General features: G+C 39.3%; 1 protein-coding gene across 1 annotated transcript in view; it reads left to right on the forward strand.

Moving 5' to 3' along the window:
• The first annotated feature begins 868 nt into the window (after window positions 1-868).
• Window positions 869-24,244, forward strand: part of USP3 (ubiquitin specific peptidase 3) — a 29,376-nt gene continuing 6,000 nt past the window's right edge. The window contains exons 1-8 of the mRNA XM_008935718.1: window positions 869-923; window positions 7,317-7,377; window positions 9,713-9,844; window positions 15,037-15,120; window positions 16,132-16,213; window positions 18,786-18,868; window positions 19,749-19,862; window positions 20,436-20,549. Of these exons, the coding sequence (XP_008933966.1) occupies window positions 869-923; window positions 7,317-7,377; window positions 9,713-9,844; window positions 15,037-15,120; window positions 16,132-16,213; window positions 18,786-18,868; window positions 19,749-19,862; window positions 20,436-20,549 (725 nt within the window). The remainder of the gene's footprint in view (window positions 924-7,316; window positions 7,378-9,712; window positions 9,845-15,036; window positions 15,121-16,131; window positions 16,214-18,785; window positions 18,869-19,748; window positions 19,863-20,435; window positions 20,550-24,244) is intronic.

Genomic DNA, 24,244 nt, shown 5'->3' on the forward strand with positions numbered 1-24,244 from the left:
TTTCTTGGCATGCTACTGCTATAATGAAGAACAGTATCTGGCTTCCTGTGAGGGCTAGAAATCATTCAATTTTAAAATATATAAGTGTATATGTGTGTTTATGTGTTCAGATTTGGATACTAACTAGTGATCCAAGTAGCCAAACCATTAGAAATTGTTTTTTTAGAATTTAAAGAACAAATAGAGGCAAAAATTTTTAAAAAAATGCTTTTGGCTGTGATTGTTCAGTAAAACAAGCCTGCTGCTGAGGTGTTGCTAGTTCTGTGGTGTTTTTTTTTTCATTTGTTTGTTTGGTTTTTTTTAATAATGCTTGTTTTTTCACTGTTGCTTTCAGGTAGGATGTGGTTTATGTGGTATATGCAGGAAGATCAACTGCTGACACTTCTTGACCTAAAGCTTGACTTGACATGTAGAAAGACTAAAATACCAAAAAATATGGCATTACTGTGACCTGAGAGCTAAGCATGCTTTGGGTGTCTTTGCATATTGCTCCTATAGAAAATTTCACGTAGGTTTTGCTCCTTCGTTTTATGTTTGCGGTATTTCCCTCCCTCCCGCAGTTCGTTTAACCACTTCCTCAGGAACTGATGTGTCTGTTTACACTGATTGGAAGAAGTTTTCCTTAGCTACCTGTCTGCTTTTCCACTACTGGATTAAGAATATAGGCAACTCAAAAACCATGCATTTGTTAACTTCCAGGTTTTCCAGCATGAATTTGTAATTGCTTCATCCAGATACTGAACTGTAAGGCAGTGCGGCTGGGCGTAACCGGGGAGGTGCAACTACATGCAGGTGGAGCTAACCACACTGTTCTCTAACAGTCTTCACTGATAGGGATATGTTGGGGACTTAATGACCTATTTATTCTATGAAAAACTGTTCACCAACCTGTGCTTTATATACTCATACTCTGCTGTTGTTTAGTATGTCTGAGTGGCATGGTTTTCCATTGTAGTAGAGTGGTTCACTGTAACCATCTGTGAAATGTCTTACATGAGACTGAGCAATGATTTAGTAAGAAAGAGGAGGAAACCACGTGTACCATTATGCATGAGCACAGGCATTAGTTGATTTTGTAAGTTCACTTGCTATCACAAAATGACTTGTTTTCTCACTAAATACTTAATCTTTCTGGTTTTTGCTGAAAGGTAATAGCAGAAGAAATAACTGTGTTTTTTGTTTTTTTGTTTTTTGTTTTTTTTTTTGTTTTTTTTTTTTTTTTGGTTTTTTTTTTTTTTTTTTTTTTCCCATAGCTGTACAGTGAGGGTAGCTTGCTTGCTTGTCTGTTCCTATCTTTATTTAAATGTTCTTCAGAGTCTGAATTCTCGTATGTTTGAATGTGATTTGAGTCAAACTAAAACTTGATACTTTTGAGATTTCATTTCATTGTGCATCTCTTTGTTATGAGGCTATGAAATGTTGAAAGAATGGTTAACATTTTTTTTTGTTAGTAACGCTTACCAGGAAACTTGCTTGCTTGTAGATTTGCTTGCTTTGATTTAAATGTAATTTAAATTTCATCCTTCCTTATCTTTTCCTCTAGTATGTGAATGTTAGCTGAATGTAAGAAAATATTTCAAATAGTAGAAGTAAAAACCATTTCCCATTCTGTCTGGTTTCATTTTGACTAGAATGCAGTTTTTCTAAAATAGGAAATAAAAATGTCTAACAAATGAAACTTATGTAAAATATAGTTAAAGAGAATATTTATTTTTCTAATATCAAACAGTTTGCTGCAATGAGGCTGAGGGTAGGACAGAGAAGAGCTTTATGTGAAATGAAGTTTGAAAACAAATAGGAATACTCTTTAGAACCTAAACGGTAAAACAGCTCATTTGTAAGATGTAGAACATGTCTTCCTAGTTTTCAAACCCTGTTACTATTAATTTTTCCTGCATTCTCTGTCTAAAGTGGGGCTTTAGATACTTGTGTAACCTTTACTTCCTTGTTCAGTCACTGGTTTTCATTACAGTTACTCATCTGGAAGTGAGGAGGCTTAGGATCCTAAAATGTAGAGCAGATACTTTTACCAGATGTCTATACAGTTTAAACACATGGTGCCCAACCCTGTCCCCCAAAAAAACCTAACCCAAAACCAAAAAAACTCTAGCAGTCTACAGCTATAGACATTTAACTCAGTATTTAAGTTCTGGAACATACTCCTAAATATAAAATTATGTTAGCATTCTGCTTGGACTTAGTGTGCTTCTGTGTATGTTAATACCTGCCCTGTCTTATGGTTTTATCAATATATTTAGTTGAGAAACTAATTTCAATACTTTTAATTTCTCCTGAAAGTGAATGGACAGATAATAATCCAGAGTAGATAATAAAGCTTGCAGATATAATTGAAGCAACTGCCTTTTTAAATACACAAAAAAAGTGAAATCAAAAACTGGGAACATGATCAGCTGTGTTAATACATGTATACTTAACTCTTAAGTAACTTGTGTTGCCTGTTACATGTTTTAACATGCTGCCTATAAAAATATTGACTTACCTTGGAGGATACCTGTATTTTTTTCAGCTTCTTTGATTCTGCTAATAAAGTGATTTTTTTTTTGTGCCAGCGAGTCTGATTCTGGATATATCCACACGTCCTTGGAGTCTTGACTGATGTTCTGTGATGAACAGCAGTCTTGTAATTTTTTTTCCCTCCAGAGCTGTTTACATTGTATGTGCTAGTTTATAACTGAGTTTGTGGGCCAGCAGGAAAGAGCGCATGTGGTTCTGTAATGCTTTGATTTGTACAACAGTTCATTGTCAATGGAAAATCCTTCATTCCAGTCTTAATTCTAGCAACTGAATGATTCATCTGCTGAACATAGAGTGCATGGGTATTGGTTGCTGCAGAGACTGCAGCCTAGGCAAAAGCTGTAAATGCTAGGCATGATGGAAGTCATGCTCTGTCTTGTTCTGTCTCGCTGTTACCCCGAATAACTACTTGCTCATGGGAAGTGCCACCGTTAACAGAAGGAATTGGCAGTCCTCCCTCAGCACATAGGAGCAGTCAGGAAGGAAGGTCTTCCAAGAGTAGGAGGTGTGTGCTTTAAACCTGGGATAGTCACATCTTGAATGAATGAGAAAGCTCCTCAGCGAATTTTTTGAGTCTTTGAAAAGACTTTTTGCCTGCGTCCAGAGGGAGTTCCAGAGCTGTAAATTCCAGTGGTGGGCAGAGCCTTTTTGCAGCCCCAGCATGTAAGCCTGGAGGGGGTCTGCATCCAATGCGTTTGTCTCGATATTTTGAACAGGCTAATAACTTCAGCAATCCCTTGCTTAGAATACTGGCTCTCATAGATGACTCTCAAATGCCTAAAACCTCTCATCTGCTGGCAAAGAGGCCAGTTTATATTGATCACATGCCTGGGCTACAACCAGATCTCTGGCGGACACTGTATCTTGCAGGTTTCTTAACTTGGCTGCCTTACAGAAACTGCTTCCTGTTTGTCTCCTCTTACTGCTTGTTTCTTATGCCAGTTTCTAAATTATGCAGTGTGTTATTTAAACCAAACTATTGGTGTCACAGGTTGTTTGTATACTTTTACACAGTTATGACTTTCTGACACTGGAAATCTGCAGCTTTTTTGTGTAAGGAATACAGTGTTTGCCAGGAGTGTTCCTGCTTTGCAAGACTGCACTTGGAGTCAGTTTTTAAGACAAAAAAAAAAGTCAAGATTCTAGTAAATATGTGAGTCATCACGAGGGTAAAATGGGGTGGGGCCACTGGGATGAGAGTGCCAAACTGATTAGCTGTATCTTGCTCTTTCAACTTGGCATAACTTGATGAACATTACAGGGCAATTTGGAAAGTGGAGCAGGAGGGATGTCTCTGAATGTTGCCATGTTTATATATGCGACTGTATGTAGTGGTGTTTGGTTATTTACTCTCTTGGAGCTAGATTGATACTTCATTTACAGATGGCTTTGTAGGCTCTGTAACAAATGAGTATTCAGATTTCAGTTACACAAATCATTCTGTAAAATATGGTATTTCTCCTTCCTATTATGTGATGAAAAATTATGTTTCTGTGCTTCTGAATATTTGATACTGATGTAAAATGGGAAATGAATTACTCTTCCAGACAATGTTGTGGCACGGCAGATTTGCTTTTGCTTTATTTTTGACATGTTAGTATCATATTTGCCTAACCACTTGAGGCTATTTTAAAAATGGAGCAAAATGAGGCAGTTGGTAACCATTGTAGTAGCCACTTCAGTTCAAGCTGAGAAAGCAGCCGCTGTTCCTTAGCCTGTATGCCACTAAATAAGGTGTGACAAACGTAATTAAGTTTTTATTTATTTTTTTTTTTAATGTGGTTAATGCAAGTCTCTGCTGAGCCAACTTCAAAAAAAAATACAGAATGCAATCTTCATCAGCCTTTAAAAAAATCAGTTGTGTAATCCTTTTGGAACAGACCAACTTTATTTCACAAATTTAATACTGGCTTCTGTGTTTAATTCTGTGTTTAATGTGGGAGTCACTTCCATGTTACTTGAGTTCTTTGTAGGAGGAGATGTTTGTGCAGAAGATAAACTGCACATTTCTAATCTGATGCAATTGGAGCAAAGTTAAAGCAAACAAATGAGCCATCTTTTCCTGTTCACTGACTGAATGATGGAAAGCTTTAGCAGACACTATTTTTTGGCTTTACACAGAGTTGCTGGACTTGTTTGCTGGCTTTGTGCAGAACACTTTAACATGGTGTGGACTCCACAGAACGAGCACTACTTCACTTGACAAGCAAGCAGTGCAAGTGTTTAAAATACCTGAATATGAAACTGTAATTGTCTGGTACATGATGGAAAGTAAGAGTAATAGTTTACATCGTAATGCTTTGACTTGCTGGCTGGGAACCGGTTCTGACCACTGATGATAACATAGTGAAAAAACAAATGCTATTGGGAAGTGGGAGATTTCTGCTGGGATTTTCATCTAGGAAGGCTTGTTTTGTGTTCCCACAAGGAAAGTGTAGGGTAGTAGTTTGTTCATGCAGCACTTAATCTGTGTTAAAGTGCATGAATGGTTTTGCTTCTGTTTCCTTCTGGTTAATTTTTTACCTTTCCATTTGTGTAATTCAAGAAAAATTCTATCAAGTTAGAACAGCGGTCCATTGAGCCTGTTTTTAAACGATGAGGGCTCTTTAAGGTCCCGTTTGTTAGGGCCAAATGTTTTTTTCCCAATCACATTTTGTCAAGTTAGACAAAATTCCGCTTTTCTAACCTGAAATGTAAGCTCTATGTGCTGTCCTCTGTCTATTGCCAGATTACTGTCACAGTTGTGGGAACTCATCAACTTTAGAAACAGGAAAATCTGGGTTTGGAAGACCAAAACCAGGAAACTGAGAGTGGTGAGAAGATGTGTTTCTTAAGTAAAGTAATAATTGCAGCAGTTGAAGCGAACAACTCTGGGGGCTTAAAGTAGTTACTTAAAATAATATTTCTGTGGAATGTGGTGTGCTTTTTTTTTTTTTAATTTTATTTTATTTTTGTGAATATAGTAAAAATCTTAGTTTTAAACATGTCTTGGATTTGGCCTGTGTATTGAAATGCAACAGCTAGATGTAATAATGAATACAAATGCAGAAAAGAATTCTTTAAGCAGTGTTAGCTAGTTTATTTTTCTGACAGGTTTAACTAAAAGAGGTAAAATCTAATGGTTGAAAAATATGTTAGCTTTTCTAAACAGCTAAATTAGTCGCTTCTCTCCTGATTAAAAATCGATCCCTTCCTTGCTTTTTCTTTTTAATTAGCATTTAATTTGATGAAGGAACTTCTTTTACTTTTGTTAGCTTGATTTTCTCTGATATTCTTTGATCTTAACAGTTTGACATGTACCTACCATGGTTTGTAGCTTGGTGAACCTATTTTTGGGCTTTATTAGGAGTCCTCAATTAGGCTGCTCTGGAGCAGCTTCAGTTTCCCCAGTTCCTTTTTCTAAGGTGTGACTCCAGACAGGGAGGGTTGTTCTTAAGCGTTTTCACCACAAATAACACCATAAATAATTTACACGTATGCTCGGGTTTAAACCTCTTCTCTTTTTCCCTTCTTTTCCCTGGCCTGACAAACCCTCATGTTTCTGTTGCCTTATTTTTTCCGCTGTGACTCTTCTGACTGCCTGCTCCAAGAAGCAGTTATTTTTAACATGTAGAAAAATTAGATGGCATCATACACTTTTGTATTTTGAAGTAATTTTTTTATTGTTGTTGTTTTCTGCCCTTGCAGAAGTGCACCTGGCATTTTGTTCTTCTTTTCTCATCATATTAGTTTGGTATTTGAAAGTGTAATGCTATTTCTGTAAATTCCGTGGTAGTGAATAGCTGTTAACAATTGTACTTCAGTTAAATCTAGGCACTGTACGTTGTAGCATCCCTCCTTCAGTGGCATGATCCAAGTTGTAATTCCTCTCAAAATTTGAGGGTTCAATATCGATTTAGTTGTAGTTCCAAAACCGCTGTTGTTTATGAAGATGCATATACCTACCTTGTCCTTGACTACTGGAAATTTTGTTCTGCTTGCTGCTTTTACTGTGTTCTGCCTACATGGGTTATTTACTGAGATTTTGTTTTCAATCTGAATTTACAAATTTTGCTACTGGGTTGAAATTAGGAGTTGGGATATCCAGTTTCTGTAACTCTACCCTGGGATGGTGTTTCATAATTTTCTTGTATGTGATGTTTTCTTCCTTTAAGCTCTAGCTCAAAAACATCCTTATTTATTTAATTTAGATTTTATGGATTTAGAAGGCTTGAAAAACTTAGGTAAAATCTTGTGATGTCTTGAATAGGTTGTGGAGCTCAGCACTGTTACATTTAAACTTTTCACCTTCTTGGGTGTGGCTGAAAGGGTATAATCTTTCTTGATAAAGTGTTTGCCAGCACTGCAGCACAGGAATACATGTTGCAGAAATGGTGTGTGTTACCACGCATTGCACAGTCATTTATTCTGTGCGTTCCTTATCAGACTGACAGGCTTTCTTGCAATATCTTCTTTAACATGGCTTCCTGTAGAACACCTTTTATGAAGAAATAAAGTCCAGTGGATTTTTTTCCTGCGTTCAGTGGACTGCCTTATTAAAAGCCAAAAGAAATGTTTTTAAACTTTACCACTGTTTTTGCTACTTGTGCTTCTGAAATTTCTGTATTGTATTTCAAAGTCGAGAAGACCTCATAGATCAATGAACTGGCTATTTTACATAACTCTGCTGGTAAGGTGGAGTCAGCAGAGCTATTGCTAGTGCTCAGGATGTGTTAAACAACCGTAATATCAGAGCCAGTTCATTCGATAACTTTTTTTTTTCCCTTTTAAATTTTTTATAGTGTGCCGGTCAAATAAAAGCCCGTGGGTCTGTTTGACATGCTCAAGTGTCCATTGTGGAAGGTGAGTTCAAAGCGTTATTGTGTAAATCTTTTAATTGGACCTTTATCTTTTTCCTTTGTTGCTTGTCTCGGAGGCCGTTGATTCAAAATTTTCCTGGATGCCTTATAATACCCTGAAATAAACTTTCATGACCTCATTTAACATTGTTTGTCTGTATTAAACACACTTTTTTGCTAACTTATGAGACTCCAGAGATTATACTCAACATAATTTTTTTTTTTTTTCCCAAATGAAAAGTTTACAGTGAATGTGATAGTGCAGCTCAAAAAATGTGCCCAAAGAACTGCTAATTCAGTGGGTTATTGTAGGGTTCCATTCTCTAAAAGGTGTTTCTACTGTAATAAGAGTAAGCCAATAAGAATTCTTGGAAACTTGCAAATCCATAGTTGGCACAGCTTATTTTGAGAAAAAACAGCAGCTATCCTGCTTAGATAGAAAATACCTTAAATGTACTGTAGTGTAGTTTTGGAACAAAGTTACTGCCATAACACATAAGGGCTTGCTACCATCAGAATTCTTTCAGAGTACGCCAGGGTTTTTGTCTGTATTAGTTACACTAAAATAAAATACACACTGTATTAGTACATTAAAAAGTTTTGTAGAGGAATGATACAGTCAATGCTGTTATTTATATGCCAGGATAATTGTAGAAAACTTGGTGCTACATATATGTTTGAGATGCACCGATTAATAAGAATGTGGTTAGTGCTGACATTGAGACAGTATCTGAGATGTGAACGTGTTTTCATCTGTAGGGCAGCATCTGTGGGGGTGTGATTTTATTCTGGAAAAGCATAATTAAGTTTAGCAACTGCATCTTTTAAAATGGATTCCATAAACTTCAGGTTTTGTTTCTTTGATCTAGGTAGCAGTAAGTGCCACAATTTTAATAATGTCTCTTATTCAGTTTTCAGCACAACCTCCTTTTTTTCCTCTTTATTAATTTATTTTATAAATTTATACTGGGTGGGAGGAGCTGCTTCATATTATGTGACGGTGTGAAGTAAATAATTTGGAATATGTTACATGTTAATAATTTTTTAAAAATACTATTACTGTCTACATAAGACCTTTCTGGTGTGCAGTTAGTAGACATTGAGTCAGTTACATATGCAATTTGTTATGACTTTTGAAACTTCTCCTATCCTTAGAACAGAAACTAATTGAATGTAATATAACTTGTAACAGGAGCACTTTTGATCATGGAAGCACACAACATATTCTCCTGTTCAAATAATGTTTGAAACCGAAGGAAGAAAAATAGAGCTTTTCAGATCTTTGCTTGAAGTAATTGGAAGCATTACTGACTGTGTTAAGAGCAGCAGAGCATTTCTGGCAGAGCTTTCTAAACCTGCCATTGGTGCTGTTAGGCAGAAAACCAGCTCCTGCATGCACAACTGCCTCACTTGGGTTGTGATATAATTGCTGTAGGGTTCTGCCAGCCCAGCAACATCGGTAGCTCTGTGGCTTTGGTGCCTTAACTGTTTTACAGCTGCACGTGAGAACGAGTGTGGAGTACAGAGACCTTCACGTGGATCATGTGCAGGGCTCCTGTCAGTTAGCGTTACTGACTTCAACAGGCAAAAAAAGGGGGAGGAAGGGATTTGCCTGAGGCCTGGCCATGCACTTCTAAGAGTTAATGGTTTTCAGTTGGTACTTAGGGATCCTACATTTGTAATGACACTCTTTTGAAGTAAAGATGCTGTATGTTCTATATCTCAAATTTTGAGCCTGAAAATGCTCATTATGTCAGCAAAAGAGCTGTAGGATTTTAGATTTCTTTTTCAGTTATGTGACCCCAAGCCCTAGAGCCATTCAAATTCCCTAGCTTTATAAAACACAGAAAACTCTAATATTGAATTGTGCTGCAGGATGGGAAAGCTCGAAGTAGATTTGCTTTCATATGGGGTCAGCACACTGTTAAAGTCATCACAAACATGATGAGGGCTGGGTGGAGAAGAAAGGGCTGTAAGAGGAGCAGTTGGGGAAGCAACATGGAGAAGTAACCACATCACAGGTATGGAAAAAGGGAGCTAATGGCTTTCTCAGTTTTGAAGCTGCATCAGTCTGTTAAAAGGGCCTGGATCCTGGGGCTTGGCACAAGGGTGCCAGTTTGTGGTTGCTATGAAGGAGGTAGATTAGTCTGGGCAACGTGGGAGAGTAAAGGGGTAAAAAGTTAGAAAATTTAACCGATGTTTTCACACAGGTGAACTGCCTGTTTTAATGCCTACATAAATATTGGATGCTTATTAGGCTGCCTTTATTTGTCGTATTTTCAGTCAGTGTTAGTTAAGTAACTGGAAGTGTATGACTTTTTGTTTTTCATTTGTTTTAGATATGTGAATGGCCATGCAAAAAAGCATTATGAAGACGCACAGATTCCTGTGACCAATCATAAGAAAACAGAAAAACAAGAGAAAGTTCAGCACACTGTGTGTATGGATTGCAGTAGTTACAGTACATACTGGTAAGGGTTTAAACACTCTCATCTGACAACATTGTACATACTAAGAGATGAAAACTTTAGACTCTCATGGAACATCACATTGCATATTTGTGAGCACTTCACCTGGCTTTTATGAAGCCGGAAGTCATTTGAAATGCGGGAGATTAGCTGCAACAGTGCTACAATACATGTGCAACAAGCAGAGAGTTATTTCATCTATAACTGAAAAGAACTACACTTGTGAGGAGCAGGTAGGCGCACGCTTAGGAAGCTGCCTGGTGTTTCACAGCATACTCGTGGTAACCTGGATGAGAAGCAGTTTAGCATGTGATGTCTTTTCTGCTGTAATCAAAGTAGAACCTGAGTTGTCTATGGATGCACTGTAACTAATTGTAGAGAGCTTTGCCTTGGGGAGTTTCTGTTGCGTATAATTCACTAGCAAATTATAACTCTCCTGTGCTAATGTAAAGCTGAACAGGTTTCAAAAGTAGTGTATCTTTGCTTTAATTTAGGATGTTTCATTTTTTTTTTACCCACCTGATAACTGGAAGAAGATACCTGGATGTGTTATTGCACTCAGCTTTTCCAGTGGAAATGAACTTCCTATGTAAAGCTGAAGCAGAAAATATTGAGACCAACTTCTGCCCCTGTACTTCAGAGAGCACTATGGGGGCTGCTATCAAATAGCGCGTGCCAGTTAAATAGCTGGGTGAACTTGACTCATAACTAGCTACTGTGGAGATTAACTTTTGAAATGGCATTTGTTAGCTTCTTTAGTGTAGACATGAACCTGGTAGACAGTGCTCTGTTTATACAATGATGTTTCTTTTAAGTGAACTTTTATGTAACGATTAATATTTTATGCTAGCACTGTGGGCAAGCTCAATAATTTGAAAGTCGACAAGATACCGTTCAAAAATTTAATTGGATTTTCCTTCTACTATAAAAATAAAGGAGATATTTTAATGCAGTGCTAGCTTTTATATTTTTATTTGCAGTTTTGTTGACTGCACAGAGTTGAGTAGAATACTCTTATACTATTTTTATCCTGTGGATTCAAGTCTACTGTGTTCTTCGGCTTGCATGTGAACAGGCCTGTATGGGCTCTTTTCTAAGCAAAAGACATTTAATCCTTTGCTTGTCTTTCGCCATGTCATAAACTTTCATGCAGTTGTGAGAGCACAGTCCAGTCTGTTGTCAGTCCAAGGGGAAGCAACACTGTGCAACTGCTGAAGCTACCATGGTTTATTGAATTTTGTTTCTAGTTCGCATGCAGTCTTGGTGTAAACCGGATCAAGCAGTCTCCTGTAATTGTATTTCAGCATGGAAGTCTAGGTGTGTACGTTCTCTTTTACATAATCACAAGCTTTCAACATAGCTTTGACAGGAAAATGTTTCAGTTCTGGTGAGACACTGGTTAACTTTTTGTTGTTGTTGTTTTTAGTGTATTTATGAATTTGGTAATGTTTCGAAAAATGCAAGCATGCTTCAGGTATCGTTAGGTATTGGGAAAATAGGGGTTTGCTTTCCAAAGTGTTCTGATCTTTCTTCTGTGTCCTCCTATTTGCCTGTTCAGTCTTTGCAGTGGGAAAGTTGAGAGGATGTTTATTTGTTACAACAGTACAATTCGCTTGATTCTTTGGCCACTTCTGAGACAGTAAATGCAATACTAAATCTTCAGACTGAATTACGTTTGAGACCCTAAGCACTGAGAAAAACAGACTCCTGAATTCCACTTCTTGGAGATAATCAGCCTTTCTGTTAGTTCTAAAGTACAGAACATTTCTTCTTTTCAAGCTATATGCTTTCTCCTGCTGTGTTAGTGGTTGGGTTTCTGTGCACAGTTAAATGATTTGTGTAAGAAGCCTGCATTCAGACATACGTTTCTTGAAAGAGGACTTTTGTAAAATTGTTTTCCCTGTGCCAGTGCACAGACACTTGGTTAGCACAGAAGAAGAAAGGCTGCCCTGTTTATGTTTTGCATAATATTTGTCCTGTGTTCGTTTAATCCCAGACATAGGTCAGATTTGTGACCTGTTAGCCAACTTATCTAGCAAAGCAACATGGTTGTGCTAACGTCCTCGGGCCCCACCCTGCTGGCTGATGCCAAAATAACCAAGTACCAAGGACTTAACAGAATTCTTTTTTTTGTGATGGTGGCTCTATTTAAAAAACGGAGCATCCCAATATGAGGTTGCTTAGGACTCTTACTGTGCATTCTACAGTCAGTGGAAATTACAGAAGGTAAAAAGCCTTATATCAACAGAGTAAAACTTGAGGTCTTAGTTCACTCATCCAAGGTGTTAGCACAACTAAGGAAACTAGGATCTTCTTCATTTTTTATTTATTTTTTTCCTATAATTCTTCAAATCCAGTCAGGGCTTTTAAACACCGCATGAAGTTCTCTAAGCCATTGAAGCAGCCAACACTAAGCATAAGTGCTCCCCAGAGCATTGCATACGTTCACTGTCTTACTGCCATTTTAGCAGCAAAGGCGGCCAGAAAAGACCAGGCCTTAGAGGTGGCAGAGGTGCTAAAAACAGGAGGTGTCTAGAGAGGAAAATACCATGCTAATCCATATGAGAGACCCTCCCTGAAATATAGAATTTGTTCTGTACAATTGCTGTTAAAAGCATAGTGTAGAAGTGCTGTATGGAAGAAGGTGTATTGTTAATTTGTGACAATACCAAGGAGGATCACAAATTAAGCGTGTTTTGAACGTCGGCTTCACATACAGGAATTAATCTCTCGGCAGTTTACATTCAAGGTGTGTGGGCTTAGCAAATTTCAAGCTATTAAAGCATAAACTATGTCCTGTGCTGTTTACTTTGTTTATTGAAAATAGATTGGTAGTGGTGCTGTTGTTTCTAGCAGTAGTGCTGAATCCTTAATGTTGCAAAGGAGGTGGTTTAAAAAACCTGCCCATTAAAAAGAGAAATAGAAGAAGCTTGTCTTATTTTCTGGTGAATCTAAGATTACTTTTCCACTGTTGCAAGGATCCTGACATTTAGTGATAGTTTTGGTTATGTTCCTCCATCATGGGTAAAGTGTTAACTTGCAATTTTATGTAAAGATGTAACTGCTGTATGAGATCAGACTAAAAATAAGGTTAACATGATCTTTAGGGTATGGGGGCAAGTATTAAATCATCTTTCAGCAGTAAGTTGGCTTAGAGGGTTTCAGTGAGCTTGCATCTGCTTTCATTCCTCATTTATAGATGTGAGTAGCTACACAACTAGAGTAGCAAGGTAGTTGTGCTCATATAGCTGGGGGTGTGGATGTGCTTGGTATTAAGGAGACATCGGATTGTACTGTTACACCTGCACAGTATTTACCTCTTAGCAAAGCTGGCCTGGGTAATTTGCTCTGGTGGTTGTCCTTGAGGTGTGGTGTCCTGTGAGAGTGGAAAATGCAGGAACACTTTAGATGTGTGTAGGTGGCTGATAAAGCTGAATAGGACTACTTAAAACATGGCTGAAAAGTAAGCATGTTTACAAGCTTCTTCCCCCATCCAAACTAACTAGATCTGTGTCAATCTTTAAAAAAAAAAAAACAAACCAAAAAAAAACCCCAAAACCAAACCAAACAAACCCAAAACAAAACCAACAACAACAGAAAAATTCTACCAGCAATAGCTGTCTTAATAATTTCTAGATCTTGCATAAGTATCCATAACCATTGCATTTCAGTGTCTGGAAATTTTGAGGGCCATTAATTTCTCTTCTCAGAGACAAAACCCAACAGAGACCCTGGACACACTGGTCTTACAGACTCCTTTCTGTGGCAAGGGCCTTTAGTTTCTCAACTCTGTAGTCTCTTCAGTGTTAATTAATGTTAACATTAATTAACAGTGTTAAGGGTCAATGTTTGTATTAACACTAGCAGTACTGTTGCCTTTGAACTATATTGCAGATTTATGCAACAAAGAATGTTTTAAATTCCAGTTGTGCCTGATGTTGATAGCTTAATTTACTTAGGAAGCACAGATCTGCTTCAGCAGAGGAGTAACCTGGCGTAAAGATGTCATATTTCATATTTGACTGAGTCCTTTGCCAAAGGGCGACGGAAGAAATGGCTACAGTGTTCTGATGTAAAACATATTCAAAGTTAGTTAGCTTTCTTCACAGGAAGAGTTCAGTCGCCTGCCAGAATTTAAGCTGCAATTTGATGCTCCACAGTAAGCACGGGGCTGACGAACACGCTCAGAGCTGAGCTACCTTTGTGGGACGTGGGGCAGGGGAGGCAAGTTTGCTCCCTTTTTGTTGCAGTGCTCTTGGAAGAGCAGATGGAAGCAGTGTTAAGTCTTTTCTTACCTTCCTGTTTCCCATGCCAGAATACAAGTTGTCTTGTTCTTGAGCTGGATCTTGGCTTACCCTGCAGGAGAGCTGTGAAATGTGGTCTGCAGCTCCTGTGCACAGCAGTAAGGCTGCCGCTCTGCTGAGCGCCTCCTTTGAGAGAGACTGGAGGAGGCTGCACAGAATTCTTGAGCAGGTGGGGATTCTGCAGGACTGTGCTTCCTTACTGACTGCAGCATCTCCATTTCTTGGTTTTAAAGTATTTTCCCCTTCCCTGCCCTTCCCTGCCCTTCCCTGCCCTTCCCTGCCCTTCCCTGCCCTTCCCTGCCCTTCCCTGCACTTCCCTGCCCTGCCCCTGAATGTAGGCATCATCTTTCCTTGAAAATGGAGTAAAAAGCATGGATTACAGGGTCTATATCACTCTGAGACCTTCTGAGGGCAAGAAACGCACAAGGTTGAAAATACAGCAAAGCACCAGAAGTTAATGCCATGTTGCAACAATGTTCTTTGGACAGTTTTCTTTGCTGCTTCCTCCTTTTATTTCTCCAAATGGACGTGTGCGTTGTGGATTTACATGTACTTGGGAAAACAGTGAAATAAGGTGTGGGTTTTTTTTTTTCAGCATTCCCAAAGTGGCCCTCCTCTCCCCCTTTAGAAATCTTTATTCTGTAACCTTTGCATTTGTCCGCTATACAAGGCATTATGAGCCACAGAAGAAAAAACATAGTTAGATAGTGCCTGTACCTTCTCTTGCTATAGGGTAATTGTCAGAGGGAACCGAGCTCAGTATGTAGGCACCATGCTTCACTGTTGCCCTTATAGTCTTCAACAGAATCACTTCAGTGCTCCCCACACATAGGCTTGCATGAGTGCTTTCCTGAAATCCTTTGCACATTCTGATGAAGGTTTTTCTTGCAGTTATCGCTGTGATGATTTTGTGGTCAATGATACCAAGCTGGGCCTGGTACAGAAGGTCAGAGAGCACCTACAGAACTTGGAAAAGTAAGTAGTTTGTTTACTTCCAGGCTGCTTTGGGTGGACTTTTAATACTGCATCACTTCAGTGGTATTTCTGATTTATATGTATATACAGATTTTCTATATGTAGTTCAGTCCTTCTGTGTGTGTGATACTGTGTACGTTTAGATATCTTTTTTTATCACCAAGCAGCAGAGGTGGAGAAATGGATGGATTTAGGTGTTCTCATATGGTTTGCTTCTTATACAGTGAACCTTGTAGGAGTGGCGCATGGTGATTTTGATACTCATGAGCTTACTACCTAGCCATTAATTACTTTATTTTTCCATATACAGAGGAGAGAATTTTCACAACAGAATCATAATTTTGTCAAAACCAGAATAACAGAGAAACTGAGTCTTCGTGTTAATTGCATAGTTTGGTTTCCAGACAAAACCATTCAGAAGGCTTATGAACTTGGAATTGTACAAGAGAGACATGTTTTTCTGGTGCTGTTCTGCAAAGCAGATATTACAGTCTTTGTGATGCAGATGCTGTGGCCAGTGCTAGATAGCAAATAGTCTTTACAGTTTGTTTGGAAATACATAATCATATAATACTTGGCAGAAGGATATGTGCATACCAAATGTGTTTGAATGCCCCAGAGTTCAAACAGGGACTCCTGCTAAGAAGGGTGTGATTTTATCTCTTAGATTTTATATATAAAGTATTCCTTTGATTAAGGACAAAAGATAAATATTTTAGATTAAAGTATAGCATGACAATAAGGCTCCTCTTCAGGGCCCTTGCTGTAGCATGCATAACTTTTACCTCAGATGTGAGTGTTCAAAGTAGGATGTGTGCCTGTACTCTGAGATGCAGTCTCTTTTGAGACTATGAAAAGCATATGTTGCAAGAAGGAAGCTCTTTCCTATCTTAATGACAGCCGACGGCAGATGTACTCACAGTGCTAAACATTAGGATGATTATCTGTTGTCCATTTCATGCAGTATTTTATTTTTATAGTATTTATATGGCCTCTTTTACTTTCTGACAGTTCAGCCTTTACATCAGACAGACATAGGAAAAGAAAACTATTGGAAAACTCATCTCTGAACAGCAAGCTATTAAAAGTAAATGTAAGTACAACAGGTCTGGTATGGCAAATTTAAGGGTTTTTTTTCTAAACCTGTTGAGGTGTATCGTTGTCCGAGACTTGAAATACTTGGAATCAGTTACCCAAATTCTGGGTGATGTACTTCATCTTTTCATCTCCTGACCGCACACCTAGAAGAGCCACTTCTCAGAAAAGCATATTTGATATTCTCCTGCATTTCTGTTGTTTAGACTTGAAGCTTCCCTGTGCTTAAGAAGGATTTAATGTCAAGATGGACCTTCAGGGCTGTTTGAGCTTGGTGGGATCAGCAAAACTGGAAGGAGCTAGTACCTACTGGGATTAAAACAGGGGTTGATGTAAGACGCTTCTGTGCAAAGAGGTTATTGTTTTTAATTGGTTGATTGCTTTGTTTTGGTTGGTGGTTTTTTCACAGTGCAGAAGGCAAGGAAGCAGGTGTGCCATCTTCTTCTAAGTGGATAAGAGTAATGTTTAGGAAAAAGTAAACAATTTTAACGAACTTTTAAGAGCTTGGTAAAATTTGCTTTCAAAAGGAACTGTGGTCTATTGTGAAAGCTTTCCTCATTCTCATCTCTCATCTTTCTGCTATTTTAACTTAATCTGCAAAATAACACCCAGGAGAGGATGATCCAGCCTTTGCTAACCAGCTGAAGGGCTGCACAGTTTCTTCCAGACAAAGAATACCCCAAACCAAATGTCTCTGTTTTCCACAGTCTAGGTTGTGGGAGTTTCTAATCTTTATAGTTTCTTCCAGATTTTAGCAAGGGAGAGGGGAGATACTCACCCAGTTGCAAGCAGCTGCTTCATTTTCACCCTCAGTCAGAAGGAGTGGTAGAGCAGAGCTATTTCTCCCTGGCCCTTGGGGCTGCAGGACAGCCATGTAGTAAAAGGGAGCTGCAGTAATAGCTGCCTTCAGTGCTGCGGAACAATTGCCTGATTATGAAGAGAAGTTGTTCTTGAGTACAAATGGCAATAAGAGGGTGGTGTGGGAGCAAAGCAGTCACTGCTTTGCAAAATCTGTAAAGGTTTGATTACTTTAAAAATGAGCCACCTACAGTCAGCTTAGGGTCCTCTAAATGTGCTGTGTAATGCTTCCTCTGATGTCCCAATCTTGGGGTGATTGAGGAAGTCCAAGATAAATAAATTTTTTGTTTCTTTTGTTTGGCTTTGGTTTTTTTTTGTTGTGGCAACACACAGCATCTTTGTCTGGAAAACTCAAAGCCAGTAAAAACCAGAAGGAAAATTCTAGGCAACACTTAGTTACGAAGAAGACAAAACTAGAAAGCTTGAACTTCAATACTACATTTTTGATTCTTAGTCTGTGCTGTTTTCTCAGTATTATTAATCTTTGAATATTGCCTGTGGCAACAGATGATCTTTTTATTGTTGGCACATTGGAGCCTTACCTAGAAAAGACAGGGCACTTCTGCTTGCATTAATACCATGCTGTCTGACCCTGGGCAGGAGTGAGAAAATAATATACTAAGGGCACTGTGGTGTTTGTACTTAAAAGTTTTCTTCCATTACTCAAAAGCATGTCTCTCTTTTTAAAAGTTCTTATTGATGTGGTAAACTGCTTATGTAAATAATACTTTTTTTTTTCCCCAACAACATATAACAATACCCTGCTGCCTTTAGTTCTTCACTAGAGATGATGTTTGTGGTACATTTGAAGAGGAAAAGTTGTTTTACTGCGACACGTTGAATGCATATTTGCATGCAGTCTTTGGTGTCAAGTAATAGGTTCATTTTGAGATACAACTAACTGAAAGATAGTCTAGCTTTTAAATTCTGTTAGAATAATGAAGAATGCCCAAAAATCTGATGGAGTTCCAATGTGATATTTTTTTAGACAATGGAATGCGTCTGAGTGTTGCAGATTCTAGGAATAAAAAATGCAACACTCTTCAGATTTCTTTTCCTTCTCCCAGCACACCCTGAAGATTACCTGGCAAAAAGCAAGCTCACCTATGGGTAACATTACTCTAACCTGTTAAAACTAATAGGCTGGAAATAGTGTATATTTTCCTTCTCTTAATTCAACACATTGCTTTTTCTTTGCACAGTCTAACTTGACCATTTCTTTTCCAAATCACCTGTCTTTCAAAAACCCTCCTGGCCACCACAAAAACCCATCAAGACAGCAGGCTAGTGTTGGGACTTAAAAACAACCTGCCGGCTGCCACACTATGTGTAGTAGACGGGACTAGATGGATAGGGATTGGTATTTTCATTTTTCAAAGGCACTTCAGGGAAATTTCTGTCTGGTTCTCATTGAACATTATTGGGGTGTGAATGTCTAACATACGTAGGCATAAATACTTTGCAATAAAAACCTGATTAACTCTGTGTTGTCCTGTTGTAGATTTATTTGCACATGAGAAGATGCAGTGTATAGTTTTCTGTTGACAGGAATGAGTAAGAAACAGGTTTCATTTCAAGATGGAGCTTCAAGGCAGCTTGAGCTGACAAAGTGGTTGCTTTGGCTTTGAAACTGCTGAAGTGACAGTAATAGCTCTGTGGGGAGAAAGTCAGGGAGCAATGTTAAGTCTGTCTTTAACTATTCTCTTTTCCAGGGGAGCACCACTGCCCTTTGTGCCACAGGCCTTCGGAACCTGGGGAATACGTGTTTCATGAATGCAATCCTTCAGTCGCTCAGGTACCTCCAAAGCTTTCCCCATGCCTCTGTGAGAGCGGTCGTGTGTGTGGCATTAGGTAAGGGAGCTGAATCTGGGGAGCAACTGCTGTCCAGAAGTGTACCTGAATTTGTAGGAACGGGTGTGTGCAGGTCCTACAAAGTTGTTTTGCAGTGTGAGGGACTTCCTGTGATGCAGCATTCCTTAGGAAGGCTACCGAATCCTCAGTGGAAAAGGAGACTGCCCTTTCATTGCTGAAGGCTGCTCAAACATGCTGATGCTTATGGTTGCTGTGAAAGCAAACGGCACTTTGAGGGTGGGGTCTCATGGCAGCAGGTAGGAGAACAGTTTCTGCAGTGCTGAGATGTTAGCCTGCATTTCATTGCTGCCAAGACCATCCCTGCTCTGCAAGCGTCCTCTTGCGTTTCTGACTTTGCCTACGGGGAGACTACTGAGCTGGGCTGTAGCAGGACTAATTGGTCTCCATTTCTTTGCTGTCATTCAGAGTTCACTGTCAGGAGTTGAGGCACATGCTTCCTCTGTTCCAGAAGGTGAAATTGGTAGGTGAGGGCAGACGTGGAGTTCACTTCCTCGGCAGATGCAGCTGGGTTTGTTAGGAATGCCTTCTGATACCCTGGTCTCATGGTATCTCTTACTCGACATAGAGGCAAAATGTAATCTTTTGAAGTAGTTGGGATGATGATGATATTTACAGATCTGCTGAGCCACTTACAGCAGATGAGGATTTGCTGGAGCGTTTCTTGTCTCTTGAACAAGAAATTGCTCGTTCTATCATGGCAGGAAGTTGTTTTTATGCAATTCAAAGAACAGGCTCCAGAATACATAATGTTCTTTTTATTCTCTGCCCTTTAAGGATGTCATTAATTTTTCCTTTCTTTGTAGTAACATTCAGCAGTTTTGCTGTTACTTCAAAGAGTTGCCTGCTGTGGAGCTGAGGAATGGGAAGACGGCAGGCAGGCGAACTTACCATACCAGGAGCCAAGGGGATAACAATGTGTAAGCTGCATGTTCCTTGTTAGCACTGAACTTTACAGAAAACAGCAAATGCTTGGGTAGGAGAGCCACTATGCACTTTCAGTATTGCACAGTCATAGAAAAATATTGGCTGAGTGTAACTGCATTTAAAGTAAGGTTAAAAAGTGCTAGTTATGTGCACTCCAGACATTCCATTACTTAATTCCAGCTAAAATATGGTCATGGAGGTGTGTCTGCAAGTGAACATTCTAAAAAAGGGAAAAAAAAAAATCAGAGTAAATGATTCAAAATCTGTAACTTGCTTGAGTAAGTTTTAAAGGGATGATGTTAGCAGAGCCTACAGTAAAATGGCAAAAGGTGGAGAGATTTCCAGGTAAGTCCTCAGCATCTGAAATGCAATTTTTCCTAACATTTCTCTCCCAGCGTTATGGATAGGATTTGGGACATAAAATGTTGAAGTTCTGGAAAGGATATTTACCCAGTTGTTACAATCTTGACCAAAGTAATGTCTGATATTTGTACCACTGAGCTAGTAAACCTAGCAGGGTTGTAACATGCACCCACATTAATCACCAGCTTTTACTTTCTTTCCAGCTCACTGGTGGAAGAATTCAGAAAGACACTCTGTGCTTTGTGGCAAGGAAGCCAAACTGCATTTAGCCCAGAGTCTTTATTTTATGTTGTTTGGAAAATCATGCCAAATTTTAGGTAAGTTTTGTAAAATAAGGACAATGTTCTTGATTGCAACCTTGTATTGCTGGTGTCCCATTCTAAAATTGGATGAATCCGTGGGATGTACTCTACGCAGCTTTTCCATATGCCCACAAATACACTTTGAAAAGGTTCTTCACCTTGACTGAGTTTTCAGTTCATCGGTAGTGTGGTTTTTTTCCCCTGCCCTTCTACCACATGCTACATGTAGCGGTGTCCAAGAGGACAAACATCTCAAATACTAAAACAGTAGTAGTTGTACATTTGAGACAGTGCCCCAAAGGGGGCAGAAGAATCTGTGCCAAGTGCATGATGTTGACAGAACCCAAGCTTGGCTGCAAAAAGAAAGCGCTGTAGTCAGGTTTGAAAAGGTACAGCTACAGGTGTCAATGCAACCATACTGGCTGAAACTTCCTTGATTCTCTCAGAGTACTGTAGTCACCAGCTTGACTTGAAATAAGGGCTGTAAGAATAAAATCTTGTGCATACTAAGTGTTTTATGCCCATACTGACAAAAAAAGACAATAAAAAGAAAGGGAAAAAGCAGGTTACTCAAGTAAATCAAAGTATCATTCCTCTCCAAGGTCTCCCTGTCCTGGCCCCTGAACCTCTTTCAAAGGAGCACTGAAACCTGTTAGGATATATTGTGATGAAGGTAAGTTGCTCTGTGTTCGCAGGTAGTAAAGATGTTCTGTTATCTGTTACATCTCCAGCAGTGCTGAAAAGATGCTGTGAACACATCTGCCCAATCAGTAACCTGAACAACACAAACCTATTTATTCTGTTCTTCACACTGCCAAATGTTTCACTTGGCTTATGAGAATCAAGGAAGTTTAATACCAGTAGTTGCAAGCAGCAACAAAAACATTATAGGCAACTGAACATCATCCATAATGTCCTTGACTAGTTTCCCTATAGTGTTTGCTGTAATTCCTGTTAAGACTTGGTGAGAAACCAGTTCATTGAAATTCCTCAAGCAAATTTTCAGCACTGTGGGTTCTATCACAGCTTTTAACAGAAAAAGTGCTGTTTGTTGAGGTTGTGCCCCTTCCCTTTTTATTCCCAGTTATCTGGGACATATCCATGATTGATTAATCCCCATAATTAATGAGACAACTCATTAAATCACATGGAGAATAGAGTCAGCAGCTCAATAGATATCCGCTCCCACATCATCCAGGGAGAAATGGGAAAATTTATTCAGCTCCTTGTAAACATTAACGATGCTACAGTTCTAGTTCTACCTTGTGCACTTCTAGTGAGGTTGGGAGGAGAAGGTGGATGGACATACATGTGAAAGAAAGCCAGAGCCAGTAGCATGTTGAGGGCAATCCAGCCCCTTTGGCTTGTGCTTATGAAGCCTGAGGTGATGGGGCGGGGGGAGGCAATCCGGTTGGAAACGTGGTTTGTTTCTGCTCAAAGAGATGTCAGTTGTTAAAGGCACATTGTTCCTGCCTGCAAGGACTGCAAGTGCTGTTTTTACAGAAGGTTATAGCAAAAACTGCTGCTGTTGCACCCCAAGGCTGTCATGGATAGCAGACGGTGAGTGGAAGAGTATCACCTGTAGTTAGTATAAGCAGAGCTGGAGTGCCATTGGGCTCTAATGCTGCTCTGGAGGGCCTGCTCTGCCACTGCTGGACAGAGTCTGCTGCTGTCAGAGATGGTTCTGTAGCCTCATGTCGAGTTGCAAGATGTGCATTTTGCTGATTAACTGCTGTATGAATAGCATACTCTGTTTTCCTAATGATTCCAAAGGTTAATGCATCAAATTTGTTGCAGAGCAAGCGTGCCATATACTTATGAGGAATTTAATGTTGAAAAGGTGTCTGAAGCACAGACTTCCCATAAATTTCAGCTTCAGCCATTTATATGTTTATTAAATTGAAGATATTTGTATTCAGTTGACTAAGCAAATACTGTGTTGTCTCAGTAACTTAAAACTTATCCTATAGTGTGCACAGTTAACATCCAACTTTGAAGCTGAGGTTTGCTATACTACTTTATGTCATAATAATGTAAAACTATTCTGCAGTTTTGGAAGAATAAGTCCTAGTTTTGGCTGTACAGGACTCTGGCCTGTTGAAGCACAGCAATGTTTCTGTGTGCCAGTTTTTCTGTTGTATAAGGTAGGTGGTGCTACCGATGTTTTTCAGGGTGCTGTAAGATCTATGTATAAACTCTGAACAAACTCTGTGAACAAAATGGTGTTCTCTTTTGAAGCTGCTAGTTTGGAAGAAAACATTACTGTAATTCTACAGGATAAAAAGACTTTATTTCATTATTTTGTTACCTCCTAGCAATATTTTTGTAGGTCGTACCTATGTTTTTCACTAAGTACAGGAGTGCCACATCTTTTCTCTCCAAATCTACGTACTGTGTCAAGAGCCTTATGGATATTAGCAGCACAAACCCCCCATCTCTGTTGTTCTTTCCTAAACATTCCTATGTGACAGTTATTGCCAATCCCTAGGTGGAGTAGTGAGGAGAAAAAGCGTCAAGGGAGGCGTGATACAGCAGCTTAAAAGAATGGGCAAGAGGGAGAGGGAAAGCGAACACAATGCTGTAGGGATTTTTGTAACCAGGCCTACAAAGACTTGCACATAATTATGTCAGTGTTGCACAAAGCTTTCTCTGTTTTGCTGTGTATGCTTGCTTGCTTCGTTTCAGTACTCATCTTACGGTAAATGAATTGTTCTTGTTTGTTACATTTGATGCATGATTTAGCTTAAATAACTTTAAAGGCATATTTTACCCTGATGGCTTTTCTGTTCCCTTCAGCTAGGTTTGTTAGTGGTAAAATGATAATGGTGACTTGTTGAGAAGCATTGCTGCTGACAGTAAAACACATCTGAGACTGGAGCCCTGTCCTACCAAACCCCAATGCTCAAGAGACGCTCTGCAATCTCCACCACTACCCCCCTCTCCCAACAAACGCCATGTGGGTCATGCAGGGGAAGTGTGCAATTCTGAGTGGGGCTGTAGATCTTGCCCTAAAAGAGGAATAAAATCTCTCTTGCATCCTAATTATTTCAGACTTTATATTGTTGCTGAAAGATGCATGTGATAAACAAACCCAAAGATTAAATTCCTGGCTTTGGTGGGGAGGGGAACAAACAGGAGACATGTACCCGAACTGTGAAAGTGAGCAGGAGCTGTGGCTGAATGACAATCACTCAGCAAAACTGACTCTTAATCCCAGATGAACAATAGCTTTTGTGGTGCCTTTCTTTGGAATCATAGCAGGTTGGAGATTTCAATCTATTGACCATAACGTACAGGAGTTTCCAAGTAGGCATCACTCATGTTTTGTCTGAACGTGCTTCAGAACAGTTGTGCAGCAGTACTAATCCAATGTAGTTGGCAACAAAGAAAACAGAGAAATGTGTTGTGTGAGTGAGGGGAAGCATCTGCTGCCATTGTGTGCTTTTAATTAACACATACAGGAGACCAAGGATGTCACTAGCCCAGACTGGGTTTGGAGAGGCCAATTAACATGCGGCTATGCTGTGTGAACTGAACAGGTGAGCAACATCCCTGCTGCTCCCCGTTGTCTTCTAAAAGGGCTCTTCCTGTCTAGAACGTGTATCCTTTAACGTTTCTCCATCCTCAAAAACAGACTTGCAGAGAGAGTGTGAGCTATGAAGGCCCAAAATCACTTAGATTGTCCAAACATTGCTGTACCTTTCCAAAGG

The sequence above is a fragment of the Merops nubicus genome, unplaced genomic scaffold (genome assembly GCF_000691845.1).
Source record: "Merops nubicus isolate BGI_N331 unplaced genomic scaffold, ASM69184v1 scaffold1992, whole genome shotgun sequence".
Lineage (NCBI taxonomy): Eukaryota > Metazoa > Chordata > Aves > Coraciiformes > Meropidae > Merops > Merops nubicus.